Genomic DNA, 22,626 nt, shown 5'->3' with positions numbered 1-22,626 from the left:
GGGCACCTACTGACCTGGGGAGTTCATCTTTCAGTGTCATATCTTTTTGCCTTTTCATAGTGTACATGGGGTTCTCAAGGCAAGAATACTGAAGTGGTTTGCCATTCCCTTCTCCAGTGGACCACATTTTGTCAGAACTCTCCACCACGACATGTCTGTCTTGGGTTGCCCTACGGCATGGTTCATAGTTTCATTGAATTAGACAAGGCTGTGGTCCATGTGATCAGTTGGATTCATTTTCTGTGGTTGTGGTTTTCATTCTGTCTGCCCTCTGAGGGATAAGGATAAGAGGCTTATGGAAGCTTCCTGATGGGAGAGACTGACTGTGGGGGAAACTGGGTCTTGTTCTGATGGGCGGGGCCATGCTCAGTAAATCTTTAATCCAATTTTCTGTTGATGGGCGGGGCTGTGTTCCCTCCCTGTTGTTTGACCTGAGAGCAAACTATGGTGGAGGTAATGAAGACAATGGCGACCTCCTTCAAAAAGTCCCGTGCATGCTCTGCCACACTCAGTGCGCCCATCCCTGCAGCAGGCCACCACCGACCCACACCTCTGCCAGAGACTCCTGGCCACTCAGAGGCAAGTCTGGGTCAGTCTCTTGTGAGGTCACTGCTCCTTTCTCCTGGGTCCTGGTGTGCAGAAGGTTTTGTTTGTGCCCTCCAAGAGTCTGTTTCCCCAGTCCTGTGTAAGCTGTGGCGGCTCTATGGTAGGGTTAATGGCAACCTCTTCCAAGAGGACTTATGCAATACCCAGGTCTGTTGCACCCAGAGCCCCTCCTCTGGTGGCAAGGCACTGCTGACCCGTACCTCTGCAGAAGACACTCAGACAGAGGCAAGTATGGCTCAGTCTCTGTGGGGTCTCCTGGTGTACACAAGGTTTTGTTTGAGCCCTCTGAGTGTCTCCAGTAGGTATGGGGTTTGATTCTAAACAGAATTTCACCCCTCCTACCATCTTGCTGAGGCTTCTCCTTTGCCCTTGGACGTGTGGTATCTTTTTTTGGTGGGATCCAACATTCTCCTGTCAATGGTTGTTCAGCAGTGAGTTATAATTTTGGAGTTCTCACAGGAGAAGATGAGTGCACGTCCTTCTACTCCATCTTGTAGACCTACTGCTAAGTCGCTTCAGTTGTGTCCGACTCTGTGCGACCCCATAGACGGAAGCCCGCCAGGCTCCCCTGTCCCTGGGATTCTCCACGCAAGAACACTGGAGTGGGCTGCCATTTCCTTCTCCGATGCATGAAAGTGAAAAGTGAAAGGGAAGTTGCTCAGTCATGTCTGACTCTTAGCGACCCCATGGACTGCAGCCTACCAGGCTCCTCCGTCCATGGGATTTTCCAGGCAAGAGTACTGGAGTGGGGTGCCATTGCCTTCTCTGTTGTAGACCTAAGCACTTCCCAAATGCCCCTCCTCTTAATACCACACTGGGGATTAGGATTTCGATATATGAATTTTGAGGGACAAAAACATTCAGTTTATCACACCACATCCAAACCTACTCAGCCTATAATATACCAACAATACCTCAGGGGTGTCCATGAATTCCATGCTTCCTTAGTTCAGACCCCTTCCTCTCAGCCCCCTGAGTCCTTGGCTCCTGTAAGCCAGGCAGAGAGGGTGTGAGAGGAGCCCTCTTTCCGCTCTCCTTTTGTGCCCTGTATGTAGCTTTGCCATAATCCTTAGCACAGGGTACAGCAATCAAATGTTCACATACTCATCTCCCACTCTGACTGCTTATACTGGAAGAAGACACTGTGTGTGACTAATGGAACATCTCCAGTCCTCAGCATTGCTGCTAAATGATGGCTCTTGAATGAATAAATTAGTAACAAGGCGTTCTGGCTGAAGGGCAAGGGGAGAGTTTAAGTGTCTGTGCCTAAGAAGACAAGTCAGAACAGCCCCTTGCAGAGGTTATTGGAGAGGCCTTTGGCAATAGGCTGTCAGTTTCTGTCGATGTCTGCGTTATTCATGAGCCTGATGCTACTTCTGTATCATCCGTGCTGGGCCACCAGTGAGTGCAGACCCCTCCCCCCAAGAGATGCCACGTTTCCCCAATGAACTCTTGTGCTTCCTCTGAAGGCTCTTTTCAAGAACAAATGCCCATTGACTTAATTAATCTCACCTCTGAAAGTGTGATTTGGGAACTCAAAGGCAGGTAACAGTTGAAAGCTACTGTTAACTAGAAATCAAATCTTCAGGCTAACAAATACAGAAGGATAGGTATCACACTGAAATAGAAGAAAGTCTAGAAATAAACCCATAATTGATTTACAATCTAGATGGTGGGTATAACAGATTTTCCTTTGTGACACCAGAACAACAACAACAAAAAAATAGGGTTGTAAGGGAACTGAAATTAGTTGTCTCTCCTTTGCTTAGTCTTACCAACCATCACTTCATCAAAAGATGTTTTCAAGCCCTTTTGCTTCACCAGAGAAGAAGGAGAAGGAATTTAGGAGGATCTCTCAAGGCAATGGCACCCCACTCCAGTACTCTTGCCTGGAAAATCCCATGGACGGAGGAGCCTGGTAGGCTGCAGTCCATGGGGTCGCTAAGAGTCGGACACAACTGAGTGACTTCACTTTGACTTTTCACTTTCATGCATTGGAGAAGGAAATGGCAACCCACTCCAGTGTTCTTGCCTAGAGAATCCCAGGGATGGGGGAGCCTGGTGGGCTGCCGTCTATGGGGTCACACAGAGTCGGACATGACTGAAGCAACTTAGCAGCAGCAGCTCTGTGCACTTGCATCCTCAGGGCCTGCCTCTCCCATTTATACCACCTACAGTCCGCCAGGTTCCCTCTGTCCATGGAATTCTCCAGGCAAGAACACTGGAGTACGTTGTCATTTCCTTCTCCAGGGGATCTTCCTGACCCAGGGATTGTACCCTGCAATTGCAGGCAGATTCTTTACCTTGTGAGACACAGGGAAGCCCTATTTATAACACCAGCTTTTGCCAATTTCAATCTCCATTATCCAGCCTTCCCCCAAACCTTCCACGGCTGCCTTGTGGTTGTAAAGTAAAAAACTGTTACCCATGTGTGACCTTGTGTGACCTCAAGTTCTTACACAGATACCACTGGTGTGCATAGTGTTTCCTGGGGCACATTGGACCGGGGTTGGGGGCTGGCCTTGCTTCTCCGTAGCACTGCAGGTCTTAGTTCTTGGCTTAACCCCAAAGGATACAGTTGGACCTCCCATGAGGCTTCCTGGATTCTTATCACAGGGATCTCTGGAGGTCTCACCTGCCACCCTCCAGACTTGTCTGGTCATGACTGAGCTTGAACTAGACACACAGTTTATTGTTGTTGTTGTTTTTTAATGTTTTTATCATTTTATTAGAAATAATTCCAAATGGGTTATGAAGAAAACTTATTCATTTAGTTTGATGAGTTTTCCAAAAACTCTTAATGAAGATATGTTCACCAATAAACAATAAAACATCAGCAGAACTATCATATACTGGGCAAAGAGTCAGGCTGACACCAAAAGCAACATGCAACATAAAAAAGATACAATATAAAGGAAGACAGTCTGCTGAAGATTAAAAATCACCTCCATATGCACTCTTTGCATCTAGCACAGGACTAATTATCAAATCCAAACCACACCAAGGTAAGCTTGGCTGATGGAAGCCAGGAGTCAATAAAAATGGGGGGAGAAATAGAAGTTCCTCAGTGCAAGGTCTGAATAGTGTTTTGGAGCATTTCCCTGGCTGGTACAAGCAGTATTAAAAAATCTTTTTGGCAAGGGGGAAAAATAAATACAAATGGAATGCTACATTTTTTAAAATCAGCAGACTGTCCCAGGAATGATAAAGATATCATTAAAGTAGCAGGGGGTAACTTTAAAACATTAGTCCTTGTGGGCTCAAAAAAAAAAAAAAATTCAAAATGGATTTATTTAAAAGGTGTCACATTAGCTACCTCCAGGCATTTAGGCTTAAGGGAAGTAAAATTACAAGAGGACACTTCTTTTTCCCCAAGTTAAGGAGAATCTCTTTAAAACCAAGCATATTGCTAAACGGCAACATTATACTTGGTAAACAATAATTGGCAACAAAATAAGTTTAAACGCAATAATATTCTGCCCGAACCAGTCCCAGATACTGTTTAATAACCAAGATGCAAACTAATTTTGTTGTAACAAGCCTAGACCAATTCAATCAAACATGGCCTTGGTTAGATATCCAGCTTCATTTAACGTTTTGAAAGCTCATTTGACAGCCAGTCAAGTCCCTTATACAGACTGGTTCCTTGTGTAGCCCAAGTGGCTTGAACATACCATGTTCTGTTACGAAGGGACTGAAGACTAATTTATCTGTCATTTCACTAATGGCCATAGCATTCGGCAAGTCCTGTTTGTTCGCAAAAAGCAGCAACACTGCATCTCGCAACTCATCTTCCTGAAGCATTTTCTGCAGCTCTTCTGTTCCTTCCTGAATTCTTTCACGATCATTGCTATCTACCACAAAAATAAGACCCTGGGTATTTTGAAAGTAATGTCTCCAGAGAGGCCTAATTTTATCTTGACCACCAACATCCCATACTTTGAAACAAATGTTCTTATATTCTACTGTTTCCACATTAAAACCAATGGTAGGAATGGTGGTGACTATCTCCCCTAACTTCAGTTTATGCAGAATGGTCGTCTTGCCAGCAGCATCCAATCCAACCATCAAAATGCGCATCTGCTTCTTGCCGAAGAGGCGGGAGAAGGGGGAGGAGATGGTGAGGGCCATGGGGGTAGTGGCACTTGCAATGGGCAGGAGCAAAAGGGGTTTGGGGCGTCCCCGGACCTTCTCCTTTTACGCTCCCAGAAAACTCAGCGAGGAAAAGAGCTGCTGAGGAAGAAAGACGGCTGCGGGGATGGTTCGCTAGCCGGCGTGGCCGAAGAAGCTCCCGGCCAGCGGAGTGAGGGCCTGCTCCGCGACTGGCGGGGCAGCTCCGGCTCCGGCGTTAAATCTTCGGCTGTGCCACGTCACGAGGCAGCCGCGGCGACTACGGCAGCGGCCCGGCGCCCCCAACGCGGGCAGATTCGCGTCCCCGCCGCCCCATCCCCCTGCGCTTCCGGCGCTTCCCCACACAGTTTAGTTGCTCTCTCTGGGCCCCCTGCCACCTACACTTGAACACAGCTTTAGGAAAGACTGTGCTAGTGGCAGTGAGAAGAAACACCCTAACAGAGGCTCCAAATCTAGGAGCTGTGATTCTAAGAGGGCAGAGATAAAAAACAAAAAACAAAAAACCTCTCCTTGTGGACTTGGGTAGATTACTTCACATGCGAATCAATCCAGACTTTGTTAAGAATAGAAGGCGATGCCTCCGGTCCATTGACTGAACTGTGTGTTCTTATTTTCCTTCATCCATAATCTTCCTGTGTGTTCTTATGGCCTAAAATTCCAGTGTAATTTTCCTTTATGAGAAGAGCTGATTAGTAAGCCTGATTCATCTGCTGACACATCAGGACATATTCTATTAACTAGCAGCTCTGTGTGCCTTCTTTTGTAAGTCAGAGTTTTTAGGAAACAGCTTGTTTAATAAATTCTTTCTTAGTTGTGAGCACCTGATATAATTTTATCAGAGTCTTGCTGCAAAAGAAAAGGCCTTTAGCAGGCTAATTCAGAGATTTCTCTTTTGAGAGAGACATTTATGTAAGAAAAATTTCGTTAGAAGAAAACTAGTTCAAGATCAATAGATTCTTAGTCAGTAATCAGCTGTGAGTCAGCCAGATGAAGGGGTAACAGGTCTTCAATTAAATCCCATTAGAAAAATTGCTTAACCATTTTAGCAGGAATTCTCATTTCTTACGTCAGAGAAAGAGTTTCTGGTTCCAGACTAAGTTTGAACCGATTGAGTTAAGCTATATCTCTGTTACATGAGACTCTCTTCTTTCCTGGAAGGAACGGGGTTTTAATGGACATTTCCCAGAATACTTGCAATCTGGGTCAAAGAAAAATGTCCAGATGGGAAAAGGAAACAGTTTCCTCCCATGTTTGCTTCCCCCTCCCTCCCTCTCTTCTCTCTCTCCTTCTCCTTTCTTACATTCCTCCCTTATCACCACCCACACATTCTCAATTTATTTTTTGGCTCCATCAATTTATTTTTGGTAGATATTAGTTAATCTCATATATTAAAATCACATATCTGGAATCTAGAAAAATGGTACAGATGATACTATTTGCAAAGCAGAAATAGAGATGCAGATGGAGAGAACAAAGGTATGGATACCAAAGGGGGAAGTGAAAAGTGAAAGTGAAGTCGCTCAGTTGTGTCCGACTCTGTGACGCCATGGACTGTAGGCTACCAGGCTACAAAATACCATGGCATTTTCCAAGCAAGAATACTGGAGTGGGTTGCCATTTCCTTCTGCAGGAGATCTTCCCGACCCAGGGATTGAACCCGGGTCTCCTGCATTGCAGGTGGACGCTTTACCGTCTGAGCCACCAGGGAAGTCCAACGGGGGGAAGAGGGTAAGATAAATTGGAAAACTGGGATTGACATATATACACTATTATGTATAAAATAGATAACTAATGAGAGCCTGCTATATAGCACAGGGAACTCTACTTACTGCTCTGTGGACACCTAAATGGGAAGGAAAGCCGAGGGAGAGGGGATATATGTGTATACCTGATTCACTTTGCTGTACAGCAGAAACTAACAGAATGTTATAAAGCAACTATACTCCAGTAAAAATTATATACATATATATATATATATATATATAGCTTACTTAATACAAGTGAAAAATATTTAGTGAGCAATGTTAACTAGTATTTACGATTTTTTTCGGAGAAGGCAATGGCACCCCACTCCAATACTCTTGCCTGGAAAATCCTATAGATGGAGGAGCCTGGTAGGCTGCAATCCATGGGGTCACTAAGAGTCGGACACGACTGAGCAACTTCACTTTCACTTTTCACTTTCATGCATTGGAGAAGGAAATGGCAACCCACTCCAGTGTTCTTGCCAGGAGAATCCCAGGGACAGGGGAGCCCGGTGGGCTGCCGTCTAAGGGATTGCACAGAGTCGGACACGAGTGAAGTGACTTAGCATTTACGATTTTTAGTCTATTTTCAATTCTACAACTCCATGTTGGCTTAACTTATGAGCTATAGAAATTGCCATTATTTCATCTACATGAGAAATTTTTGTAGTACCCACTAGGTACAAGGTTTTATGTCAGATTCCATGGGAGAGTGATGGAAAAGATGAATAAGGACATGGTTCCTGGTACTGAAAGCTTAACATCCAGTGGAAGACAAATACCCTATTTGAAAACCTGCAGGTTAACTTTTGACTGACTATTCCCTCTTTTAAATGTAGGTCTTGATTGAGCACAGCAGTACTGATGTTAATCTGGAAGGAGAAAATGGAAACACAGCTCTGATAATCACATGTTTCACAGATAACAGTGAAGCCATGCAGCTTTTGGTTTGTATTTTATTTATATTTTTTCCTGTTTTCTTTATCCTTTAGTACAACATGAATTTTTGTTCTTTAAAACAGCTTTCAGGGACTTCCCCGGTGGTTCAGTGGTTAAGACCCCATGTTTCCAATGCAGGGGACACAGGTTCGATCCCTGGCCAGGGAACTAAGGTCCCACGTGCCATGTGGTGTGGCCAAAAAATAAAAAATAAACAAAACTATTTTCAGTTTCTCTTTTAGCAAAATATAAAATGTAGAAAGTGTGTCAGAAAAAAATAGTTCTATGAGTTTGAGTACATGTTCACACCCCTTAGGGCTTCCTTGATGGCTCAGCAGGTAAAGAATCTGACTGCAATGCAGGTCACTAGGGTTCAATCCCTGGGTCAGGAAGGTTCCCTGGAGGAGGGCAACGCAAGCCACTCTGATATTCTTGCCTGGAGAATCCCATGGACAGAGGAGCCTGGTGGACTGTAGTCCATGGGGTCACAAAGAGTCGGACACAACTGAAGCAAATGAGCACACCTCTTAAATCTTAAGAGTCTGAAATTTCTTCTGGAAGACAAATAGGAAAGCATTACAGAAAACGTGAGATGACTGAAGTGAAAAGAAAATATCGACAAGAAAAATTAATGTGAAACTGGTGGTCAGACCTAGAATGAAAGTGAATGTGAAAGTCATTCAATCATATCTGACTCTTTGTGATCCCATGGACTACTGGGGTGGATAGCCTTTCCCTTCTCCAGGGGATCTTCCCAACCCAGGGATCAAACCCAGGTCTCCTGCATTGTGGGTGGATTGTTTACCAGCTGAGCCACCAGGGGAGCCCAAGAATACTGGAGTGAGTAGCCTGTCCCTTGTCCAGGAGTACTTCCTGACCCAGGAATCAAACCGGGGTCTCCTGCATTGCAGGCAGATTCTCTACCAGCTGAGCTATCAGGGAAGCCCAGAATACAAAAGACAAAGCATAATGGCTTGTATGTGCATAATGGTGAATCATACTTGGGACTCTGAACTTCTGAATCATCAAAGGAAAGATGAAGATTGTTATTTGCAAAATTATTGTTGGGCCCTGCAATAAAAGCCAGGAGAAACAGCCCCATATCTGTTTCCAAGATGAGAAGAAACAGCTGCAGTGGGTTCTCAGAAAGGGACCCTGGCATGATATATTGACTGAGCTCCTCAGCCATAGCCCGACAAGAAGAGCCAGCCTTCTCTCCAGTGAGATTTCTCGGGATGATCCAGTCCGACTCTTCAGGTATCTATCACCATGGCTGAGTCCTGCTCCACGGAGTGCCCCTTCTGAGTGTGGTATTAGAATTTCATCAAAGAGCTTTCTTTTAAATATTCCTCAATCACTTGTACATTATTCAGGCCAGATTTTCTATTTTTAGCACTTGATTTTCCCTCTCCACTACCTCCAGGGAGTAAATAAAATGAAATAAAATAATTTCAGACTATCTGTGGGATATTTCAAATTACAAATACCTTCTAACATATTTACTAAATATACTTGGATGAAAATATATATTCTTATAAGCTGTCATGATTGGACCAAAAAAAGAATTTAAAAAGATTTAACTTTTTTTGGTCCAATCATGACAGCTTATACTGGGAAATTCCATGGAGAGAGAAGCCTGGTGGGCTAGTCCATGGGGTCACAAGAGTCGGACACAACTTAGCAACTAAACCAACAACCAGCCAACCACAATGGAAAAACCTCAAGCAAAAATCAACAAAATTAGAAATAGCAAAAGGATTTAATTGAATATGAAATAGAATTTGTAAATGGCAAAAGATCAGTATGCAATCCTATCCTAAAAATTTGAAAATGATTTTTAATGGATAAATGTGCTGTGCTTAGTTGCTCAGTTGTGTCCGACTCTTTGCGACCCCATGGACTATACATAGCCAGCCAGGCTTCCCAGTCCATGGGATTCTCCAGGCAAGAGTACCATTTTCTACTCCAGGGGATCTTCCCAACCCACAGATTGAACCAGGTCTCCTGCATTGCAGGCAGTTATACTCTTTACCATCTGAGCCACCAGGGAAGCCCAATGGATAAATAACTGACTGTAATTAAAGTGTTAAAATTGACTACAAAATTAAATATCTGTAAGGGAAGTATTTAGGAAAAAAAAGCATTGCTAATATTTGTTAAAGCTCTGGAACCAGCTAATATATGCTTTTATAGATTTTATAGTTTCTTTCAAACTTGCAAAGAAGTTTCTGTTTCAGGTAATCTTCCTGTAGCACAAGAAAAGAGTGACATTGTGCAGATTAGTTTTATGAAGTAGACATAATAACTCCAAAACCTGAGAGCTCCCCCCAAAGAAAAACATAGATCAATTTCACATAGATGCAGTCTTAAAAATACTAGCAATTAATTCATCAAAATAATGAAAAGTACCATGTAATACCACATTGGCCTTATCCAGGGACTGAATGGAGAGTTCAGTATTAGATTAGATTATAATCCCTTGATTGACCTGAGCTAACAAAGCATATAATTATATTGATCTGTTTATCTTTAAATGGATATAAAATTATCTGTATTTTCACAGATTTATAAGAAAAAGACAGTACTCCATAGAAAACTGGCAAGGGGCACATAAAGTTTATTTAATTTCTCTAATAATCAAAGAGAAAGATATTAAAACAATGAGTTTTTTTTTAATCTCTTAAATTGAAAGGACAAAAATTCCTTATTGATTGAAAATGTAATGAGTGTTAGAAAATGTAATGAGTTGGGGAATTTCATTCACTGTTGGCACAAATGTATTTTGACTCATCAATCCCAATTCTTGGAATACATCTCAAGGAGATAATTAAAGATATCACTGATATTAACACCAGTGTTATATATAGCAGAGAAAACTGAGAAAAAGTTGAAATTCAGTAATAGGGATTCATTGTATGAAGTTTTGTGTACCCCCAAATGGAATATGTATTTAATAAAATCACGTAATTTAAGAATATTAAATAAAATACTTTTAAAAATAATGTGATCACATAGTATACATGTAAATATTACTTATGCAAAGAAGACAGAAAATATTTTCTAAAATGTAAAACAACGCTATCCCTAGAAAGCAAGATGATACATGTATTTGCTTCTTCACACTTTTTTGCTTTTTCAAAATCTCTCATTTTGTGGTAAGAGGTACTTAAAACTGAACTCCAGTGTTCTATAGAAAATGGTGATTGAGAATGGTTAACTCAGAGGTGAAGGTAATATACCATTCTGTCCATTTTAACAACTTTTTAGTAGAGAACATTCATTAGTGAAAAGGTCTGATTTTCATGATTTAATACAAGTGCTGGTCTAATCATTTGTTAATTGCACAAATGACAGGAAAATGATCTGGGAAATATTATCACTTTATTTGTATAAGGAAATGAGAATGGGTATAGGAGCAGTCATGATAATGCTTTTTAAAATCTCTTTAATTTCACTAAAAAATGTGTTGACTTTGGTGGAAGATCAAGTTGAAATTTTTGTGTCTATGTTGTTACTTTATCATTAGAAAATTTAAAGTGTCTCTAGTTCAGAATGTTAGCCTAGTTCCAAAATTACCTTTTTGTCCAGATTTCATACCATACAAAGCTTTTCTATGTAAATAATTTTACATGGGCACAGAGTAGCGAAAAGTTATGGGAGAGGCATATAAATTCTTGTCCATCCTTGTGATGGGTTTAATCTTTGTCATTTATTTCTTTTGTTCTTTCTTTTGTTCCAGTTAAATAAAGGGGCTAAGCCATGTAAATCAAATAAATGGGGGTGCTTCCCTATTCACCAGGCAGCATTTTCAGGTGCCAAAAAATGCATGGAAATAATATTAAAGTTTGGTAAGTAGAAGCTTTCCTCCATTATGTACTATAAGGAAGCCTATTTTGGTGGATGCTATTGAGAAATATTTAATATGATTTATACCTGGGCTTTTATGCAAGTCTAAAAGTCCTTTCTTCTTTCTAAAAAAAAATACCTTTTATTTATTTATAGTATTTATTCTCTTGAATTTTATTTTCTCCTAAAGGTGAGGAACATGGGTATAGCAGACTGTCTCACATTAACTTTGTGAACAGTGGGAAAGCCAGTCCTCTCCACATGGCAGTTCAAAGTGGGGACTTGGACATGATTAAAATGTGCCTGGACAATGGTGCACAGCTGGACCTGCTAGAGGTAACTGTTCAGATTCCTCCTGTAGAATTGTTCATGTTCTATTTGCCAAAGTGCCCTACAGCTCTTTCACAGTTAATTTGGATAGATGTTACTTCCTGCTATTCATGCAAAAGCAGAACAAGAGATTCTCTCAAATTTTAGTCTATCTAAAGAATTTTGAAAGCTACCAAAGACAATTGCAAACACAGATACAGATACAGTAGAGATAAAGACACTGATGATAGAAGCTAAGTACAGTCAGAGCTGTCAAGAACTGTCACCTTGCAAGGAAATAAAGTTGCTAGCTATGACTTTAATATTGAGGCTTCTCAATAGGTGAAACTGATTACCCTTTGCCATCTTAAATTCCATACTCCTTGGTTTTGTTGGACGGGGAAGAAAAAAACAACTGAATTTAGGTTTGATCCTTAAATTGGGACGGAATATTGATTGATGCTGATATCAAAACTCTTTACAGAAAGGGAAGTGCACAGCCCTTCATTTTGCTGCCACCCAGGGAGCCACTGAGATTGTTAAGCTGATGGTATCTTCCTATTCTGGCAACAGCGATATTGTTAATGAGGTGGATGGAAATCACGAGACACTGCTTCACAGGCAAGTTTCCCTCCTATCATTCTGAGTACAGATTTTTCGTCTTCATGTATTTAATTAAGAAGACAAGACAAAGTTACTGCTTATGGTAGCAGAGACTCCATAGTTCAAAAGAAAAGAGCAGAGATAACAAAGATCCTGTGGTTCAACTGCAATCTCTATGTTCCTCTGGAATCAAAAATACAAAGTTGAACAGATTTTCATAGGATAAACTCTCCAGTGGAATATTCTGGATCAGTTCTTTGTCCAGTGGCTATAGGCTCGATTCACTTCTTATATGCTCAGGAGGTCAACATACATGGCTTTTCAAAACCTTTCTAACCTGTTTCAGGTCCTCACATATGTGTTATCTTCATTCTCAGGGGGGATAATGGAACAGATACATATGAGTGGTCCACTTTTCCCACCTGATTTCCCTTTCCATGTAGTCCCACAATTACATGTAAAAGTTCTCAAAACATATATGTACTTAGTCTTAAGGAATGATAGCCAAGCTCCAAAGAAGATAAATACTTCTGTTGAGTTTAACAGAAATACACATCAGATAAAAGCATCGGAAATTATAGGCTTACTAGCTGCTAAGACAGGAAACAGGCAGTGTAGACTGAGTGTTCAATTCCTTGAGAAGACAAAAACTGGCTGTTCCCTATGTGAGTGAAAGAAATGGCTGAGAAGGGGCTTTGCTGTCTCTCTGTCTCTATCTCTCACCATCTCTCTCTGTCTCTGTCTATCTGTCTGTCTGTCTCTCTCTCTCACACACACACAACACTCATGGAGGCAGAGCTAGAAGCTTGGAATGGCAGAAGAAGAACTGAGATAGTCTCAATAAGTAACTGAACCAAGAAATCTACACTATCCCACAGTGAAAAAGAAACTCTAGCTACCAATATAAGATCTAGTTCTAAACTGGGGAGATGGAGGCGTGAGTGTACACATTAGCAAAACTACTAGCCATAATAGGCTACGCATGAACAGAAGGAACTCCAAGGAACTTCCATGCAGGATGAGTTTGCAAACTAAAATTTCGTAGCATAAAGGAAATTCATAAGATTATGACAATCAAATTGACAAAAGGCTAATTTACTTCCAAAGGAATAGAAATAACAGGGCAATTTATAAATAATTTCATAATAAAGGTATTTAAAACTTTCAGAAATTTAAAAGCAGGAATGGTCAGTTATGTAAAGTAAATGTATTAAGAGAAGGCATTATGGAAAACAAATTGGCATTTATGAATCAAAGATTGGTGATGTGAAAAAGATGCAGTTGGAAACCCTAGACAGGAAAAAAAAACAAATATTGAAATAAAACAAAAACTCAGTTAGACAGATTAACCTCTAGGCCAAATATTTTTCAAGCTACTACACGTTAGAATCCTGTGAGGAATTTATAAAATCCCAACGTTAATTCATACTCAGATTACATCAGAATTGCTGATGACTCTCAGGAATTTTTAAGAACTCTTTGTGATGCCAATGTTTAGACAATTCAGAAACCTAGTGATCTGAGTGTAGTTAAAATGTGTGCATTTACCTTAGAGCTTTAATATACAAATATGCACAAGGAGTTATTTTAGGATAACAGACCCACCTACCTGACCAAAAAATATACTTAGCCTGGGGACTAGCTGGACACTTTCAACTTGAGTTGGCTGAAGATTTCTTGGACTAGTTCAGTCCAATTCTGATGAACCTAATGCTGATCTATGATCCTGGAATGTCCTTTTAATAGCCAGTGACATTGGAGTTCATCTTGAGCTTCAAAGGAAAGTTTGTTCCTTGGTCTACAGCTTCTTTTGCTACTGTAGTGCAAAGATCTCAGTGGTGTGCGGGCCACACTTGGAGCACCAGAGCTCTAGACTGAGAAGATACAGAACAAATCGAATGGGGCCTTAAGTTAACGTTATTTGACTCTTAAAATTACTCAATATATCTAATAACATTTAGAATGCAACCTCTTGTGAATTTTGAATGAAAATTGGCAAGCTGATACTAAGACTTATACACAGAACGTTAAGAATAGAGGAGATGATCTTGAGTAGGAACAAAGAAATAAGATTTGCATTAGGAAACAGACTTTTAAATCATTGGTATTAACATTTGTTATGGTGATGCTTTAATATGGATTAAAAATCTGTATTTGCTGTATTAATTAACATTATCCTTATGGCTGTTTGTGAGATGATACCAAGTGACTTCAATTATATCCATCGGGTTTTTTTGGCTTCCTAAAACTTTAGGAACTCTAACACTGCCTTGTTAACTTTTGCCAACAAAGGGGCATTGTGAACCCTGCAGGTAAATCTTAGCTGTACCTTGTACGCAATTGTTGCTATTTCTCATGGTCACAGTGGTAATAGCCAGCTTTTTGGCCTTTTATTTTAAACTTTTAGGACAGATTTTACTCTTCACTTCAGAACATGTCCATGATGGAGAAAATAGGTTTGCAGAAAGATGAGGAAGAAAATCTTGTGATGTATTTGATCTTTCTCTATTACTCCTACTTGAAAAGTTACCCTCATCAGAATCCAATTGTAGATTTTGAAAGGTTATTAACTCCCTAGCCTTTTATCATGTTATTCAATGATCCTTTAAATTCACTTTCTGAATATATTGAATAGTAGCTTTATTGTGTATATTTATATCAATAGTTCCTTAATATGCTTATAATTCTTTTTTTGCAGAGCCTCATTATTTGATCACCATGAACTAGCTGACTACTTAATTTCAGTGGTAACTATTTCTTTGACAGATTTATTTTTTACTACTATTTACGGTTGAAAAATCATATAATTACATACCATGAATCTTCAAAATTCAATCAAATTTTTCAAATTGGGTTATACTTACTTCACAATATTGTGTTAGTTTCTGCTGTACAATTAAGTGAATCAGCTACGAGTATACACACATCCTCCTCCTCTTGGATCCCACTCCCCCATCCCATCCATCTAGGTCACCACAGAGCACCAAGCTGAGGTTCCTGTGCTGTTTTACACATGGAGAAGGCAGTGGCAACCCACTCCAGTGTTCTTGCCTGGAAAATCCCAGGGACAGAGGAGCCTGGTAGGCTGCAGTCCGTGGGGTCGCTAAGAGTCGGACACGACTGAGCGACTTCACTTTCACTTTTCACTTTCATGCACTGGAGAAGGAAATGGCAACCCACTCCAGTCTTCTTGCCTGGAGAATCCCAGAGACAGTGGAGCCTGGTGGGCTTCTGTTTATGGGGTCGCACAGAGTTGGACACAACTGAAGCGACTTAGCAGCAGCAGCAGCAGTATATATGTCTATACCATTCTACCAGTTCATCCACCCTTTCCTACCCCTGTGTCCACACATCTGTTCTCTACATCTTCATTCCTGCCTGCAAATAGGTTCATCTGTACCATTGCTCTATAATCTACACATATGCATTAATATACAATAGTTGTTTTTCTCTTTGATTTCTTGCCTACAAGCAAAAGAGTTTACAAAAAGATGATTGATACATTTGCAAAACATTTTGAAAATTTTTTCTATGTCTTTAATTTTGTATCTCTGAGATGAGGGATGTACACTAAGCTTACTGTGATAATCACTACATGATATCTGTAAGTCCAATTATTATGCCACACACCTTAAACTTATTCAGTGCTATATGTCAGTTATGAAAGCAAAGGTTTTAGTCACTCAGTCGTGTCCAACTCGCTGTGACCCCGTAAGCCCACCAGTCTCCTCTGTCCATGGAATTTTCCAGGCAAGAATACTGGAGTGGGTTGCCATTCTCTTTTCCAGGGGATATTCCCGACCCAGGGGTCAAACCTGGGCCTCTGGCATTGCAGGAAAATTCTTTACTGTCTGAACCACCTTGGAAGAACTGATGCTAAAGCTGAAGCTCCAATACTTGGCCACCTTATGTAAAGAGCCAACTCATTGGAAAAGACCCTGATGCTGGGAAAGATTGAAGGCAAAAGGAGAAGAGGGTGGTGGAGGATGAAATGGTTAGATAGCATCATTGATTCGATGGACATCAATTTGAGCAAGCTCTGGGAAATAGTGGAGAACAGAGTAGCCTGGAGTCCTGCAGTCCATGGGGTCACCAAGAGTTGGCCATGACTTAGCGACTGAACAACAGCATGTCAATTATATTTCAATAAAACTAGAAGAAAAAAAAAAGATACTTGATACATTCACAAATAGGGTATATTGTATATGAATGCATAATGGCCAAACCTCATTGCCAGGAAGCTAGAAGTACCAGAGTGTATTTTTGATGCCCATATCAATGCATTTATTGTGGGGAGTTGATAGGTTCATGGCAAGGAATGCTCTCCTGTGACCCAGTCCTGGGAAAGGGTCAGGCTTGTTGACTCTGTCAACCCCCCTTCAGTACAAGTGGCTTGCAGGTGCAGGCGGGACAGAAAGCAAGTGTGCCCTTCACCTTCCATTATAATCTTCTACCCCCGCTGCCTCCGTGCCAGCTTTCAAACAATGAAAACATGAAGAACTAAAAATACTGTCCAAGGTTTGTTACAAGTGAAAGCATAAGACCTTTTTCACTCTAAGAAATGCAATCAGTCAGCTTTTGGGTAAGCCCTTTCTACAGATGAGTCTATGATGTGTTTATTTAAGCCCCATCATATCAGTAATGAATGGAGTCTGGCCTGGAGTATTTAACATGTGCTTGTTGTCAGTAGCAACTATTGAAATTGTGGTATTTACATAGGAGAATCCCTGGAAGACTCATTATAGCCCAGAGTTTTGTTATTCACAGTTTCCTGCAAATATAGCCCTCTCTTCACCTGTAAGAGGATGGCAGGACCTCTCTGATCACTACCAGGCTGCCCTTGTCATCTGTATTCAGTGGGTCCCAAAAGAACAGGATCCTAGCCCCAGTTGGAGTTTAAGCTATTTTTATTACCCTGTGCAAAAGATAGAATTCTTTCCATGAACTTTTAAAAAGTTTTTGTTTCTTGTCATATCAAATATTATAACCATAATATGTAATGGTAAATACCAGCTTATTCCCTTGAAATATATACATATGAGATGTGATTTCTTAAATGCAAACACTTTTCAACATTTGACTAAAATTTTACTTTAGGATTTGAATGATTTCAATTCAGTTATTTCAGTTCATCTGTTTCAGATGAAGTAGAGTTTTTAAAAAGAGAACAGTTTTTTTTTTTCATGAGTTATAATTAACACATACTATTATGTGAATTTCAGGTGTAGAGCATGATTCAGTATTTGTATACAATGAAAAGTGACCACCACAGCAAGTCCAGCTACCATCTGTCACCATGAAAGTTACAAAAATTTTTTTTCCTTATGATGAGAGCTCCCAGGATCCACTATCTTGGCGATAGAAGTGAATGATTTCTTGTGAATGCTTTTAAAATGACAAATGCAATAAACTTAGATTTTTTTAACCACAGATATTTAACAATATTCTCTTACAGTGGGAACTAAACTAGTGATATAGGTCAACATTTTATGATTTCGGCAGGAAGATAGATCTACTGCCAGATGTCAGTCAAAAGATTAACATGTGAGAAAGACTTCAGTTGTTGAAGTTAGAGAATAATGCCTTGATTTTCTCTATGATTCATGCAACATGAATTACAGGGAAATGTCAAGCAGTCATGTGCGTGAGTGCTAGCTATATTTTGGACATTCTGTCCCAATGAATGAACACTAAGTTACAGACTGTAGTGTGAGCTGTTTTGTCTGTTCATAGGCTCTTTGTTGAATGACTTGTTTTATTTTAGGGAGCAGATATTGATATCACCGATTCTGAAGGACGGTCTCCACTTCTATTAGCAACTGCTTCTGCATCCTGGAATACTGTAAATTTGCTCCTCTCTAAAGGTACTAAGAGGGACTGAGCCAGGCCTTTAGAACTGCTACTTGGTTGGTTAAACACTCAGTGTCCATTTACTGTGTGCCAGGCTGTGGGCCAGGTGCTATGAACACAGATGGGATACTTCCCGTATCTAGAATAATTCTCAGCCCAGTAGGGCATAATACTTGGAAAGATAACTTCATAACAAGAATTGATAACCTTTGTAAGGGGATGACTACATCCCAGGCATTTCACTAAACACTTTATCGGCATCCTCTCAGTGAACCAATCCACCTGATGTAGGTGCTATAACTGTTCCCATTTTAGATACTAACCCGGTCTGATAATGAAGAAAAGAGATACCTTCACCTCTTCTCTCTTGATCTCTAATCTCTCTATAATTCTATTTTATGTTTTAAAAGATGAGACCTCATATATTAAATAATGTAATAAATCACACATTCTCTACCCCTTGTACACACACATGCACACTGCAAGATAAACACATTTTAAACCATGTTTAGTTTTCTTACCTAAATAAAGTTCTCTAACTTAAACACTGGCAAAGTTTTAAGTCAGTCTTTTATTTTCTTACATTGAAAATCCACCATAGGCTATGCTTTAAATAAATGAGTAGGAGTTATATTTATATTGTGCTTTTTAGGTGCCCGTGTGGACATAAAAGATAATCTTGGACGTAATTTTTTGCATTTGACTGTTCAACAGCCTTATGGATTAAAAAATTTGCATCCTGGGTTTTTGCAGGTAATACATATATGTGGATTTCCATAAAATGAGTTGGGTTCAATAGAGGGTAAAGTGATTTCATTTATTATGATTTTTATTTCTTTGAAGGCTGAGTCTGGAATTTAAATTTTATTTTTAAAGAAAGATGTCATATTTGAATATTTACAACATAGTAGAAGGCAATGGCAGCCCACTCCAGTACTCTTGCCTGGAAAATCCCATGGACGGAGGAGCCTGGTAGGCTGCAGTCCATGGAGTCGCTAAGAGTCGGGCACGACTGAGCGACTTCACTTTCACTTTTCACTTTCACTCATTGGAGAAGGAAATGGCAACCCACTCCAGTGTTCTTGCCTGGAGAATCCCAGGGACGGTGGAGGCTGGTGGGCTGCCATCTATGGGGTCGCACAAAGTCGGACACAACTGAAGTGACTTAGCAGCAGCAGTGATGATTATGATAATGATAATAATAAATTACATCGGGACTGTTTTCTAAGTTATGTAGAGTTTCCATATATCCTTATCTATAATAGAATGCCTTTCCTTCACTCTTGGACCATTACGAATTGTGTATCAATTGAGAGGTCAAGTACATGAGTGAATTAGCAGCACTTCCTAATCAATGAAGAAAAACTACTCAGCATGCTTGTTGACAAATTGAAAACATTATCTCTATATTTATATTCACCAACTAATACTTACTGAGTGACTATTAGGTACATTTGAAGTGCATCATAGTTTTTTAATAAATAGATTTTAATATAGTCTGTGTCTTAAAGAGTCAAGTATATTTGAATATCTAAAATATAAAATGTTTATGGATTGATTTAAGCTGCTCATTTGCCATTTGATTTTTATTTAAAAGATAAAGTGATGTTAATTTCATTTAATTTTATTCATTTTTTTAAAGTGACACTAATTTAACAGTTTTGCTAATTTTGACTAACAGAGCACATCAATATTAAGCTGTTAAGTATTATTGGGCCGGGCATGGGGGGTGAAATGAAGGGAGAGATGAGAAGGTTGGTTTGTGGTCAAATACAATTTGGAAAATGCTGGGTTTAAAATATTAAATACATTTCCTATTCTTAGGATTTCTCAGCGCCTTTAATACGATAATATACATTATAGGGAGACAGAGCACACATCTTCATCCACATTTATTTTACTCTAGTATCCTTGTGTGTGTGTTTTTAGTTGTTCAGTTGTGTCCGACTCTTTGCGACCCCATGGACTGTAGCCTGCCAGACTCCTCTGTCCATGGGATTTCCCAGGCAAGAATACTGGAGTGGGTTGCCATTTCCTTCTCCAGGGGATCTTCCCGACCCAGGGATCGAACTCGCATATCTTGCATCTCCTGCATTGGCAGGCAGGTTCTTTATCCCTAGCATCACCTGGGAAGTCCCTAGTATATAACCTTTAAGGTTATTTATACTTTCCACTCAGGTGTATATATTGGTCCTTGTTAGAAAATACTATCCTACAAAATAGGTTGAAAAACTCTGTTAGCATCATCACGGAGTTATATTTAGAATATCCATCTTTCCCATAGATGCAACATATAAAAGAGCTGGTGATGGACGAAGACAATGATGGGTGCACCCCTCTGCACTATGCATGTCGACAGGGGGTCCCTGTCTCTGTAAACAACCTCCTCAACTTTAATGTGTCCATTCATTCCAAAAGCAAAGATAAGAAATCACCCCTGCATTTTGCAGCCAGGTAAGGGTCACTTTAAGCGACATACAAGCATGTCCTCTTTCTGTTAAATGTTTGCTTTGAAAATATCAAACTTTTTTTCTTTCAAGTTATGGGCGTATCAATACCTGTCAGAGGCTCCTGCAAGACATAAGTGACACGAGGCTTTTGAATGAAGGTGATCTGCACGGAATGACTCCTCTCCACCTGGCTGCAAAGAACGGGCATGATAAAGTTGTTCAGCTGCTTCTGAAAAAGGGCGCATTATTTCTCAGGTGAGGATATAAGATTGCAATATTTACATCTTCTTTATAACTGGCTAGACATTGTCAGGCTTTTTTTATATTTTATTTTTGATTATGATATCTCCCTTTCAATTGCACTAAGTACTTTTACCCATTTCACTTAATCCTCAAAACATAACATGCTTTATTAAATATTGAAAGGGAAGTCAGTATTATTTCCAACTGAAAACACTGAGGTTCATAGAGCTGAAGGCCTTGTTCAGAGTCACAGAATAAGTGGCTTTGTGTAGTTTCCAGAATCTTTGAGCTATCCCTTCTCCTATATACCTTCATCATGCTATCAGCTGTTTTGGCAGATACAAGGCAGTGTGTTTTTACAGACACACACACACATGCTATACAAATCAAAGACTCTACATCTCATTCAGTATGATGACTGATAGACATGAAGAACTTCCTTTAAGCTGCAACATGAGACATAAAAATTTCCAGAATTTCACTACAAAAGAAATCTAACACATGAAACAAAACCAAGTTAAAATGTGCTGTGCTTAGTTGCTCAGTTATGTCTGACTCCTTGTGACCCCATGGGCTGTAGACCGCCAGGCTCCTCTGTCCATGGGGATTCTCCAGGCAAGAGTACTGGCGTGGGTTGCCATGCCCTCCTCCAGGGGATCATCCCAACCCAGGGATTGAACCCAGGTCTCTTGCATTGCAGGTGGACTCTTTACTGTCTGAGCCACTGGAAGCCCAAGTTAAAATAATTAAGTACAATAAAAAGTGGCATCATTAAATGACATCTTTGTAAAAATAAAAGGAAAACCCAGAAGCATTTCATATATGTATGATGGGCTAATTTCTAACTGCACCAACATGGTAGCAGAGAGTTTATTAGGCTAATGTTAAAAAACACATCTCTTTATCAGAGTACCAACCCCAGCACAGCAATGATGCAGCCGTGAAATGAATGTTCTGCTTAGCTCCTTCCTGCTTCCAAATGAACACCAGGCAACAGACTTGCAAGGGGCCCCAGGTGAGCCCAGAAGACAAGAGCTCTTGCGTAACTATGTCATAACTGTAGTAGCGAGGTGTCTCTTGCACCTAATACGGCTACTCACTGGCCCTGAAATTAAATTGTTTCAGTATCTTACACGTTTTTTTCTATGTCTAATTTGGAAAAAAGGCAAGTGTTCACTGTATTCATATCTTGAATTTCTGAGAGAAAAGACAGACATTTTCCTAAAGGATCAAGTAAGAATTTTTGAGAGTATGAGAGGAACAATCTCTTTAGACCTGAACTTTTAGAAAAAAATAAGTGGCACTAAGCTAAGCATCTTCTATCCATGTTTTGTATAATGATACTATTATTATAATGATCATCATTATTATTATTAGCCATGAATGGTAACCACAAGGACTAATAACACCATCATGGAAAATTTTTGATACAATATTCAGTGAAAGAATAAAGCAATATTGAAAATAGTGTGTGTAAGTACATTACAGCCTTAAAGAAAATATGTATGACACAGACATGCTAACTCCAGTTTCACTCACCCAAAGTGTTTGATAATGTGTTTATAGACTTTATTTATTTTCTTTTACAATTTTATTGAGATTATAATTGACACTGTGTAAGCTTAAGGGGTAAAACACATGTATCATGAAAGGGTTCCCACAGTAAGTTCAGCGGACACCCTTAATCTCATAGAGATACCAAAAAATGGAAAAAGAAAAAAAAAGAAAAAAGTTTTTGTGATCAGAACTCTTAGGGTTTACTCTGTTAATGTTCATTTATAACATACAGCAGTTTTAATTATATTTATTCATGTCATACACCACATCCCTAGTATTTATCTTATAACTGAGAGTTTGCAACTTTTACCCATGGATTGCAGCCCACCAGGCTCCACTGTCCATGG

General features: G+C 39.9%; 1 protein-coding gene and 1 pseudogene across 1 annotated transcript in view; one reads left to right on the top strand and one right to left on the bottom strand.

Annotated features, from left to right (window-relative positions):
- The window catches only part of TRPA1 (transient receptor potential cation channel subfamily A member 1), a 56,304-nt gene that overhangs the window by 12,463 nt on the left and 21,215 nt on the right, over positions 1–22,626 (top strand). The window contains exons 4-12 of the mRNA XM_055546255.1: positions 7,322–7,429; positions 11,161–11,269; positions 11,458–11,603; positions 12,061–12,197; positions 14,878–14,926; positions 17,944–18,043; positions 18,682–18,782; positions 20,314–20,483; positions 20,570–20,734. Of these exons, the coding sequence (XP_055402230.1) occupies positions 7,322–7,429; positions 11,161–11,269; positions 11,458–11,603; positions 12,061–12,197; positions 14,878–14,926; positions 17,944–18,043; positions 18,682–18,782; positions 20,314–20,483; positions 20,570–20,734 (1,085 nt within the window). The remainder of the gene's footprint in view (positions 1–7,321; positions 7,430–11,160; positions 11,270–11,457; positions 11,604–12,060; positions 12,198–14,877; positions 14,927–17,943; positions 18,044–18,681; positions 18,783–20,313; positions 20,484–20,569; positions 20,735–22,626) is intronic.
- LOC129626790 (ADP-ribosylation factor 4-like) lies at positions 3,953–4,842 on the bottom strand (annotated as a pseudogene).

The sequence above is a fragment of the Bubalus kerabau genome, chromosome 14 (genome assembly GCF_029407905.1).
Source record: "Bubalus kerabau isolate K-KA32 ecotype Philippines breed swamp buffalo chromosome 14, PCC_UOA_SB_1v2, whole genome shotgun sequence".
In the NCBI taxonomy this organism is placed as follows: Eukaryota; Metazoa; Chordata; class Mammalia; order Artiodactyla; family Bovidae; genus Bubalus; species Bubalus kerabau.
This window is presented reverse-complemented; position numbering and strand designations above follow the sequence as displayed.